This window comes from Solea solea, chromosome 20 (genome assembly GCF_958295425.1).
Source record: "Solea solea chromosome 20, fSolSol10.1, whole genome shotgun sequence".
NCBI lineage: Eukaryota > Metazoa > Chordata > Actinopteri > Pleuronectiformes > Soleidae > Solea > Solea solea.
In genome coordinates, this window is record NC_081153.1 from 8091433 (window position 1) to 8103329 (window position 11897).

Consider the following 11897-nt stretch of genomic DNA (forward strand, 5'->3'; position numbering starts at 1 on the left):
AATAAGAACTGCAGTATGTATAACACATAATTTGATGCATATTAAGAAAGAAACCCATCATTGTTGGGTTGAAAACACAGCTGACAAAGTATACATTATGAATGAAAATTAGATTTTTCTGACCACTATGTTTTCATTTTATTTCCTTAAAAAATCTGAAGATCTAAACTGAATCTGCAAAAATACAACTGCAACAGCCATTTACAATTAAAACTGTTATTTGTGAGGATTCTTCAGCTATAATCTGCTATCTGTTTGAAATTGATTCACTGGAGATGACCAACATCTAATGAATATGAATTTAGTTTGTAAGGTGATCGATGAATACAAAATAAAATGCATACATACTTCCTATAATTATTTGTAAACTTACACATAATGAAAATGCTGCCGTTTTTAGAGGGAACAGTAATTTGCCTGAAAAAAAAAATCCATCCTCATTGAACATTTGATTCAGGTGTAATGTGTGTGAAAATGACATCAAGATAATCTCAGTTATCAGTGTTTAATCTGTGAGGAAGTGAAGTAGACATACAGTAAGTTTCTTTTTCTATTTTTTTATTCAGTCCAACTGTTGTTGTTTCAAGAATAACAATTTCGCTCCATAACATTGACAACAGACCATTGCAGTGTGTAGTTGTGGTTACGTTTCAGGAGCATACGTTTGTGCTTTGCACCAGCTCTAGCAGCAGCACTGGGCAGCTGTCCTCAGGAGATGACGGTCCCTTCGCATTATTGATGTGAACACACGTTCCCTTCTTTTTTTGGAGCCTCCATACATCTGAGCACCGTAGGAATTCCTCATTTATAGAAAAAAAAAACATTCACAAATGACTGCAAAGGAAAAAATAGCAAAATGTGAATTGATAAAAACTTAATTTTTAAGTCTATATAATACATTAGAACAAACGAGTCGTTTTACAAATATTTTAACGTCCACAATAGTTTGCATAAGTGTTTTTTGTTTTGTTTTTTGTTTTTTTTTAATCGACATTTAGCTTTTTTTGTTCAGTTGATCCCAATTTCTTTGCTGTCATCAATCAGCATAGAAAAATGTCTGTCCATGCCTGTCTTGGTCAGACTGGGTATGGGACTTCCTGCGGCGCTCACTCTGTCCATGCCTGCAGTCAGAGGGTGAAGCTGAGCGAGGCCTCTGTTCTGAATCACTGAGATCTCGTTGTTCTTCATGGCCAGACTGTTAGTGATAGCTGTCGCGTAGCGGTTCCAAAATCCAGGGTCTACATTCATGGCTCGAGCCGCCAGGTCCTTCTGGAACATCTCCCCAAACTTGGCCGCCTCTCCACCTAGCAGGGCCATGGGGTTCTCCACTGACAGTCGCCTGCCTCGCCTCGCTGGTGCGTTGTTCCACATGTGAGTCCCCATGTGAACCTAAAAAATATGACATACATTTAATTAAAGAAGAATTCAAAAGATTTGTTCACAGAATCGTTCAGTACTTCCTCCGTCTGACACAGTCACTGAACTGAAATACGACTGAACAGGTAATGATCTGGCTCATGATCGCTGGCGTTCAGTGGTGCTGTCGCTAAATACACCAGACTCCTCTGTTAAATATTGACATTTTCAACATTTCCTTTGCTAAATGTTGGAGATTAACGCATGTTTTCATGGATTTTTAAGTCTTTTTAACTGATCTACAGTATGGCATTGTTTAGTTTGATTCTTGTGTCGGACGTCGCGCTCATGACTCTTCCAGTGTTGACACTCTCTGACCAATCAGTGACCGGCAGTCTGTTGACATCACATTTTATTTTCTCGCCAGCGCGGGTACTAAAAAAAAGCATCAGGTACTATCACTAATGAAAAAGCAAAAAGAAAACAGAGTTGAGTTGAGCTAGAACTGCATAATGGAAAAGCGCCATTACTTGTACCTGCTACATCTTTAATGACCTTTTAGAATATTTTATTGCCAATTTCCTTCAGTAGAGTATATAATATGATAACTAGATGATAACTCATCTAGTACGACTTTTAATTGGTTTTGGGCTTTAAAGATCTTTAAGTTAATTGGTTGGTCACTCTTTGACATGTTGTTATTTATTTATTTTCCATGGCAATATACCAGATGAATATCTCGTTGCCACAACACTCTCAATTTATGAACCACAAAATTGCCCTTTATCTCAAGCTTTACCTTCAGATTGCCTTTGGTGGTGAAAGCTCTGCCACAGATGGAGCAGACAAACGGCTTCTCCCCAGTGTGCGTGCGCTCGTGAATCTGCAGCGCACTGGCCGACGAGAAGTTCTTCCCACACACGTTGCAGTTGTGCTGCCTCGCCGTCCGTCGTGGCAGCGGCGCGGGGCTGAGCAGCGACGTCATCGCCGGGCTGACGACTGACGGATAAGCTGGAGGGATGTGGACGGTAAACGGCGCGTGCTGGCCCTCGTGTGTGTTGCTCGGGTGACTGTGGCCGTTCACCTCAGTTTTTACGATACTGGCCGGCGACGTGCTGGTGACCAGGCTGGGGATGTTTTGACCTGCAGGTGAAATCAAACACACAAATGAGCAAAACCACCAAAAAGAAGAAGAGTGCACTAAAATGAACCCAGGTCAACTGTACCTCTGTCTCTGCTCAGCTGAAAGGACAAACTGTAAGATGTCTCCTCTTTCACACACAGTTTGCTGGCTTGTGTTCCTCTCTGCTCCTGGGCCGCTGCGGCTGCTGACGTGGGAGACTCAGGTTGCTCTCTCTTCACTGATGCTGCCAAAGCCTCCTGGGATTCCGGTCTGTTGTGTTTCACTGCAGGTGACTTGATCGTCACATTCTCTGAACTGCTTCGACGGGGAGACGTGGATGCGTGAGGTAAACAGGAGGATTCGGACACGTTTGGGCCGTTGACAACCCTTTTCTCTGATAAAGCACTTTTAATGTTGAGCTGGCTGTTATTGATAAAACCATTTGTAAGGGGTTTTATGGTGAACAAGTGGTTTAGGCTTACAGTCGAGTCAATCATCCTCATTTGGTTCTCCAGAGCTGCTATGCTTGAAACAATGTTGTAGGACTTAGGAGGAGAATTACATTCCGAGATCAAAGGTTTATAGAGACTGGCATCTTCTTTCATACTTTCCTCCTCTTCCTCGTTATCGTCCTCCATTGAAATGTCATCATTGAAGTCGTTGCCGCTGCTGCTGAGGCTGTCAAAGTTGGTCCCGTTGACAGACACGTCGCTGTCCATGTCCTGCAGCCCGTCCACGAGGGTTGAGTCTGGAATCTGTCCGACCATGTGCATGCGGATGTGCTGCTGAAGAACAACGGCGTTGGTGAACTTCTTCTGGCAAATTGGACACGAGTGCTGCACCTGAACCGGAGGATTCTCTCTGTGAACGCCGATGTGCGTCTTCAGGTTCCCTTTGGTGGTGAAGGCCCTGCCGCACACTTTGCATTTAAAGGGCCTCTCCCCCGTGTGAATGCGATAGTGCATCTTCAGTGCACTCTGACAGCTGAGGACACGGTGACAGAGCACGCACTGGTTGGGGTCTGTGATCTTTTTGTCGATATTCTCCACCAGCTGCTGAAGCTTCGAGGTTTCCGATGTTTGCATAGAATCCAGGAGGCCATCTGACTGAAAGTTTGTTTCATCTGAGTTGAACGGGATTGGCGGAGAGTTGGGGACAGGGGATGATGAGGCGGTGGGTTCGGGTGTGGTGGCCGTAGATGGGATAGTAGCGTGAGCTGTGTCTGTTTCTGAGGTGGCTCTCAGCCTCATTGCACAGTTTTGGGGCAGGTGAACTCCCTCTGTTTTCAGTATATTGGATGCTTCTGTCTCAAGGTTAGACGGTGCCGACTCTGAAACAGGAGAGAAATGAGCCTCACTGCCTCTGTGGTTAGGAGACAAAGACACACATTCACCAGGAGATGGCTGGTAGGGAGACTTAACGGATGTTGTTACACTTACAAGGTCATTTGAGCCTCCGACACTGGTAATAGTGGAGGACAGAGGAAGACCCATGGTGGACGGCAGAGTAGCTACACCTGTTTTGCTCTCCAGCCACGAGGTGACAGGTTTTTCTGGAGGGAGGGACATTCCATAGGGAATCCCAGAAGTTGTTGGCACATTGTCTAGATATTCTGGCACCGGGTAGGGGTTCATCTGAACATGAGGATACTTCTCTTTATGCCTCTGGAAGTGCACCTTTAAGTTCCCCTTTGTGGAGAAACGATTGCCGCAGATGTTGCATTTGAAGGGCCGCTCTCCTGTATGGGACCGCAGGTGGATCTGCAGAGCGCTGTCACTGCCAAACACTTTGGCACAGAACCTGCATTTATGCTTGAAGAAGGGCTCCTCCGGGCTGGGCTTCGTTTCAAATAGGGACACGTTGGACAGTTTCCCTTTCCTGTGCTTCATCAGGGCGGCAAGCGGGTCAAGTGCATTAGCTGTGGCAGCGATGCTAGCTAACGGGTTGGGGAAAATGACACTGCTGGGGGGGCTCTGAGGTAGAAATGGCAGGCTGGAGGACGAGCTAAGGAGGTTGCTCTGCCCCAGGGACAGCGGGCTGGTGGAAGAGCTCAGTGTCTGAGTGCAGCTGATGCTGTTACTTTGCGAGCTGGTGAAAGGAGGCAGTAACATGGAAATGCTGCTGCTTCTGCTGCTGCTGTTGCTGCTGTTTGAGAGAGATGGGGTTGAATTGTCCAAGGAAGCTGAGGTACACGTAAAGTCTTTAAAGTCGGACTTCCCAACAACAGTCTGCGAGGGGACAGTTTGAGACTTTTCAAGCACGGACGACAAAGAAACAGCAGCCTGTCCATTAACGCTGGACGGCATTGTTCCGGACAGAGGCAGGATGGGAGGAGTGACGATTCCTTGAGAGGGGAAAGGGTTCGATGCCAGAGACAGGGATCTGGAGGCGGGGTTTAACGCAGCTTGTGTTGGGTGTCTGTTTATCGTCGCTACCTGACTGCAGATCTGCTCAATTAGCTGCAGCTGGTGGACCTGTTGCTGCTGCAGAGCCAGCAGGTGCTCCAGGATCATGGGGATGGCCGCTGACGCCGCCTTCCCTCCTGCACCGCTGCCGTTGATCCCCTGGGAGAACTGAGCCACGGCCACTCTGGTGCTGTGGAGGATCTCCAGCGTCACATTGGTGCTGGGCATGCTGTAGCTGTCAGCTGCAGCTGACATCTGAGGGGAAGTGGACTCAGCTGAGTGTGGAAGCCGACGGCTGGAGGTCATAGTGTGTTTCTCCTGTGGGTGAGGATCAAGCTCCATGGCTTCGTCCTCATCCATGTTATCCAGACTGTCCTCATTCACCAGCGTCTCTCCCAGATCAAAGCCGGCGTCAGTGGACTCTTCCGGGGAAGAGTCGCTGCTGGACGCTACACTCGGAATTGGCGAGGGTCCCGCGGGAGATTCCTCGTGAACCTCATTGTCCTTAACTATCAGCACCAAGGAGTCCTCAGTGCAGACTTTCTGATGTTCACTCAGTTCAGTCCAAGTGAAGAACTCAGCACAGCATTTGTCACAGACGTGTGTTTCCTCACTGCTCTGGCAGCTTCCATTACTCTCCTCTCTCCCCGTGACTTCCAAGATGCCTGAAAAAGTAAAGAAAACAAGATTAAGAATGCAAAATTGATCATTTATTTCACCGGTGGCACATTTCTCCCCCCCCCCCCGCTTTAATCTCACAGTAATGAATCCTCACACACACACACACAGAGCCCATCTTTTCAAACAACAAATGTAGTGTGGACAAGCATCGTTCAAACCCACCGGACTTCAAAATTCCACCAGGGTTTTCAAAGTGTCCAAACCAAACAAACAGTTCACGTCGAAGCCCTTGATGATTTCTATGAAATTATGCAAATCACATCTGGAAACGTTTAGTTTGAAGTCAAAGAAAAAAGCGTTCTGTCTCCCACACGTTGCACTACAGCGAACCCAACACTGTCATAAACGGTGTAAAATATATTTTCTTTAGTTATGAAGCTAGAAATTAAATAGCTACCACCATGTTTCCCCTTGTTTATATCAGAAGTTCAATTATAGAAAAGGTTGGCTAACCGTTAACAGATGTTAAGCCTGTGTATAAACTCATGATATTCAAAAGGGCTCATAAAAATGTTTCTTTTTTGGTTTTTTTTTCCACCCCTTCTTTAATTTTTACAATGTTAATTACCTTCCTTTAAACGATCAATGATGATCATCAATGAAGTGATCTGATCTCTCTGCTGTTCACGCAGACACATAATGAAATTCCATACAGGATATTGATTTTCTGTGCATTCAATACATTTTCAGTTAATGTGTCTCGTCTTTCAGAGACAACAGTGGTCTCAACGCCACATCGTCACTCAGAGAGGGACACTTTGTCCTTTTCCTTACCGCATCACAGGCGATATATGTGTAAATAATGTGAATTAAAGTTGAAAATCACTTTTTATCATGAGATTAACATTCAATTTTACATAATAAGTCACAGTCGTCTGATTCTATAGTTTGTATTACGGTAATTATGAAGTAAGTGTTATATTTATTAGTATTACATGCTGAATTACAGGAAACTTGTGATTTAATTTATAACGTTTGTTAAAAAAAAAAACACACAAAAAACATTATTGCAGTTTTCTGCCAAAAATAAAAAAAAAATCAGTGTATACAACACTCGTGGTAAATAACTGCTTCAGTTTGACGTTGATCCATATTTTTTTTTTTTCGTCCTCTTTGAGGAGCTGATGTCTGACTTAAGATTTTTACAATCATCTGTTCAGGCTCTGCCCCATTAGGAAACAGACAGCAAGAGCAGATGGAAAGATCAGGGGGGGAATCAATAATAAATTAATGTTACACACACACACACACGCTTTCACACTAATTTGAGAATAAAAATTGGAAATTTATATAAAATTCTATTTAAAAGAAATTGTTTAAATGTGACAGAAATTTATGAAAAAAAAGTTGCTATGTTATAATTAAGTGTGTGTGTGTGTGTGTGTTTCAGTGTTGTCAGTGTTTCACTTTCTCAAAGCTCAAGCTAAACAAAGAGAGACATCAAGATGATGTATTTACACCTTTATAATGACACTCAGCAAATCCTTATTTGTGTTATTAACGACGTATTTTAATTGCCATGTTATTAACTTCAGTTTTTAACAATATGACGTACTAAAAACAGACCTTTTTTTACTTGTTTTAGCTCAGAAAGGAAACGTGAGAGTGAAACTCAAACTCAGAAAATTCTCATTTGTATATTAAAGAAATACAATTGTTTATATATTTAAATGAAAGTCACTTCTAAATAATTTGACCTAATAAGAGCATAGTTTCTGACTCATTTCAGCTCAAAAAACACAGCTGTATAAAAGGTCTGTGTGAGGGAAAACCAGTATCGAGTCAAACTCAGCAAATCCTTGTTTGTATACTGAATAAATAAGTTAATTTACATGTTTACAAACGTAATCTAACAAATATGGAAACACAGAACACAGTGGCAAAGGTTGTGAGAGTTTAACCGATATCAAATCAAACTGAAGAAATTAGTAAATTTACATTAAAAATGTCACTTTTAAAGAATTTGACTAAAAACACAGTTTTCAACTCATTCCAGTTCAAGTTGGGGGAGTGAAACTTGTATCAAGTCAAACTCAGCAAATCCTCATTTGTGTATTGAAGAAATGAGTTGATTTACATGTTAAAAGCTTGACTTCTAAACAATCTGACCTAATAAAAACATAGTTTCTGACCAATTTCCCCTCAAAAAAAGACAACTGTAATGAAAAAAGCTGTGCGAGTGAAACCTGTAAAGTCGTCACAAGGAAATAATCAGAGTTCCTGGTTTGAGCGAGTGGGTGGTCTGAGAATCACCAGGGCGATTCGACAAACACGGGAGCGAAAACATTTTTACTGCTGCAGCTCGGGACCATGTTTTCACTCCGTAAGATTCACTTCCAGTGAAAACAAAGATCAGGAAAGATGAGGTTTGATTTGACTCCGCCGAGCGAGTTTCCGAGCGCAGTCGGTTTGAAATTTATTTAGAAATGTCACCCTCGCTCTGGTCCACAGTGTCAGGGGCAGAAAACAGATTTATGGCTGTTTCTTGTTGTGCGGTTTTGGCCTCGAGAAGAAGAAGAAGAAGAAGAAGAAGAAGAAGACGTAGAGGGGGGGGGGGGAGAAAATAAAATGATGAAGCTGTAGCTGAAGAGCAAACAGGCTGTCAGAGTGCAGCAGTTTGACCTCTGGGCCGCAGGGGTCAAAGGGTCAGATGTACTAATTGTATTATGATCCCGACTCGGAGCACTTGCCCATCGCACAGAGGTTAAGTCAGCAGGGCTCCATCAAAGCCCGGCTCACGGTGCCGGAGCCTCAGCGCCTGCTGCACAGCAGTGGGAGGCCTCGAGTGACGAGGGCCCCCCCCCCCCTGCCGAGTGACGAGGGCCCCCCAGTCTGAGTCTGACACACAACTCAACACTTTTCACAGCCACGAGCAAAAAAAAGGGCACAGCAAATAATCAAAATCACACTTTCAAACAATGTAATTCCACTATGAGAGATTTAGAGAGTTTATCTGCTGCCTTAAAAAAAACCAGAGTGACAATATTTATTGTCAAATTGACAAGTTAAGTTGTTCAATTTATCAAAAATGTGCTGTCTAAATTTAAGATATATAATGCAAACTAGCAGTTTCAAGTCATTGTTGACTGTTAAAATAGATCCTATATAGACTTAGGACGATTATTTTCACAATCAATCAATCTGACGATCATTTTCTCGATTAATTGAGTAGAAAATCTCTCCTCAAATGTCTCGTTTTGTCCACAAACCAAAACTATTCCGTTTTAAATGATTTCTTTGTTACATGGAGTGGAAAATGAAAGTGAAAATATTCACATTTAAGAAGCTGATAAATCCGAAAAATTGTTTTAATTTCTTTAGAAAAAAACAAAACATTTATTGATGAATAATCCAGTCATGGCTTCGTCCCCACTTATCTGTACTATTAAAGGTCCAGTGTGTAAAATTAAAGAGAAAATAATTATAGTGGATTTGTCAGAAGTGTATAATCTTTATCAGGAGCCAGGTCAGCTCTACTGAGGCGGCCATTTTGGACCACCATGGCCCACAATGGACCAACTTAACAACTTTTGACGCTATAACTGAAGGCTACATATATGTTATATTACCCCGACAACAACAACAACATGTGGAAGAGTTTGGTGCAACATGCGACCCTGAGCAATACATGTGGCTAAATTTGACACACTGTACCTTTAATTGCAATGTTTGTCATTTTGCTTTAATGTCACACTGATTCAAAATACAGAAATGTATTTAACAACAACTATGTTACACTGGTTTCTCTATAATTCTGATGTGTAGATTAATTATCAGTAAAAACATTTAAACGGTTAGTTACACCTACAAACTCCACCCTTTACGTCAGAACTAACTGATCTGAAAAATCGCAATAAATCAAGACAACAACAATAATAATTTGTGTCTCGTGTCCACAAATCGTCACAATAAATGACTTTATTCAAATCATTTAATGAGGATCTCACAATGTACAGTGAAATCCCAAAATTAAATGTCAGAAACTGTTAAGTCTCATTCTTTCATTACTGTATATTCATTCAAATGGCGTCACATGATCTCGTTTTAAATCTATAAAACAGTAAATAAGGTGATTGACTTAAAAGTTATATTGCAACTCAAATTGTAACAAAAATATTGAAATAGATTAGCCACAAGTCATGAAAATGATCTTTTTATATGCAGTAAAAGAGGATTTTAGCTGTAGAGAATTAAGCAACAACAGCCAATATCAACAGAGGAGGTGTGACATTAATTATGTTACTTCAGAATCATTTAGATTTATACTCTCTCATGTAGCATCTGGAGGAATATTTAAATGCATGAAGAAACATGTGTACGCAGACCAAATTCACTTCAAAATTCTGTCAATATTAGGAACATTTTAATGGGATCATCAGGTCAAAGGTTAATTTAGTTTAAAAACATTACAGTGCTGATGATTTGAGTCAGTCAAATGAAATATTAAGATGTTGAAATGTTGTGTGTGTGTGTGTGTGTGTGTGAGTGTGTGATGGTGTTTTATAACACAGCCCTGCACTGAGATTCAATAAATGAGATCTCATTACAAATAATATGGACTGTGCTCGTAATTATTAATAATTATTCTTCTGCACACTTCTGGTAAAGTATAAAGATAATAATGCAGCACATGGACACTGGACAATACATATATATATATATATATATATATATATATATATATACTATATAAAAACACATATATCATAAACATGGTTTTACTCATAGTGTATCTAGTTTATGGTCAGTGTTTCTTGTTAGTTAAGTTGACATAAAAAACTAACCCTAAACTAATGTGAGCAAATATAATTAATGCAAATAATAAAAAATAAAAAAAATGGATTTGATCCTAATTTTGGTGGTTTAAAGTTCACACGAACAGCCACCGTCAGTAAAGCTGTTGGATTAAATAAGATTTTAAGGTCATATAGATGTATAAACTGTTCCAAACGCATGCTGAGTTGTTGAATCTGACGAAAACAAAGTAATAACTCGTTGAAATGTGAAGATTTTTGGGTGTAAATCATGATCTTTTTCCAAACATGTTAAAATGTAAAAGTTTCCTCTTTAATTTGCTCGTTTGTTCCATTAAAAACTCCTCATATCATAACTTTTCATTCATAAACTCCTCAATTTAATCAACATGAAATCTAATGTTACTTGTTTGTTTATTTTTTTTAAATAAATGTTTCTAAAGTAAAAGTGGATCAAAAGTCACGCACCGTCTCTGCGGGTGAGTCCGCTCTGCGCTGCGTCACCATCAGTCCTGAGCTGCTGCGGCTTGGCTTGTTTGCGCCGGGACATGTTGCTGTCTGTCTCCGTGTCTCTGTGTCTCCGTGCCTGTCTCTCTGTGTGTCTGTCTCTGTGCGGCTCAGTGCTGACTTTCCCCCGCAGCATCTACGGGCAGACACAGGGAGCCTCCGGTGGGAGCGGGCTCGGTGAAATGGTGCTGATGTCCGTGTGCAGATTGCGCATGTCAGTCTAATTATGATGGAGGGAGGATAATGCTTTTACGACTCTCGCTGCCCTTCGCTGGCTGATTGGCTGCGCTCCAGACACACTCACACTCGATATGGAAATTAGGATATCTGTGTGCTTTCTTTTCTTTTCTTTTTTTCTGTTCATAAGAATTAGCCCACTTCCTGTCCTGGATCAGCCGCTGCTTTTACGCACAAATCCAAAATGTTCCAGTCTGAGCCAAACTCCCTGTGCGTCTGGGAACTTTATGTTTCCCTTCACACACGCGCACAGATGTGGGATGAACAACAAAACACACACACACACACACGCTCCAGTTCCAGCTTCTTCTGAGACTGTGGACCAATGTCCCAGGTTTAGTCGCTCACCTCACTCACACACACACTTCACACACACACATATACACAACAGCAGCAACACTGTCGTCCTGCCATCCTCTAATCCTGCGCAGAGGAAAACCTGCGTAAAGTCCAATTTCGACGCCGCAAAAAAGAAGAAGGTGAAAGCACTCGCAGGTGACACTCAAAATTCGTGCGTAAAGTCAAAGTTTGCGCGTCGAGCAGAACGCGCACAGCTCCGTCCTCGGAAGTGAGACTCCTTGGTTTGTGTCCGAGGCACCGGCGCTCGTCTCTCCTTGTTGCCTCCGCCTCTTGTCCATCATTAGCTGCCCTTCAGGCGGCTGCGATAGGCTACTGCCAGGATACACAGGAGGTGTTGGAGCCTGCGCTTCATTGGTTAACGACCTCCCACTATTTGGCGCCAGAAGAGACTGAAAAATGTCTCGATTGTTGGGGAAGAAAAATTCTTCAGAGTGATGATCAAGGGACTGTGAGCTCACATTAAAGAGAGGTGAG

General features: G+C 42.1%; 1 protein-coding gene across 1 annotated transcript; it reads right to left on the reverse strand.

The window, feature by feature from the left end:
* Positions 1-513: 513 nt before the first annotated feature.
* sall3b (spalt-like transcription factor 3b) lies at positions 514-11164 on the reverse strand. The gene is made up of 4 exons (XM_058619703.1): positions 10788-11164; positions 2583-5549; positions 2156-2499; positions 514-1389 (listed from the first exon to the last, which is right to left on the reverse strand). Exons 1-4 carry the CDS (start codon positions 10960-10962, stop codon positions 1009-1011), a joined length of 3867 nt encoding a protein of 1288 aa, XP_058475686.1. The 5' UTR covers positions 10963-11164; the 3' UTR covers positions 514-1008.
* Between the last annotated feature and the right edge of the window lie 733 nt (positions 11165-11897).

Excerpts from the sequence above, each read along its gene's own strand:
- sall3b (XM_058619703.1), bottom strand. The coding sequence starts at position 10,962 with ATGCTGCGGGGGAAAGTCAGCACTGAGCCGCACAGAGACAGACACACA. Across the intron at positions 5,550-10,787 it reads CGGACTCACCCGCAGAGACG|GCATCTTGGAAGTCACGGGG; the intron begins GTGCGTGACTTT and ends TTACTTTTTCAG. Across the intron at positions 2,500-2,582 it reads TCAGCTGAGCAGAGACAGAG|GTCAAAACATCCCCAGCCTG; the intron begins GTACAGTTGACC and ends TTTCACCTGCAG.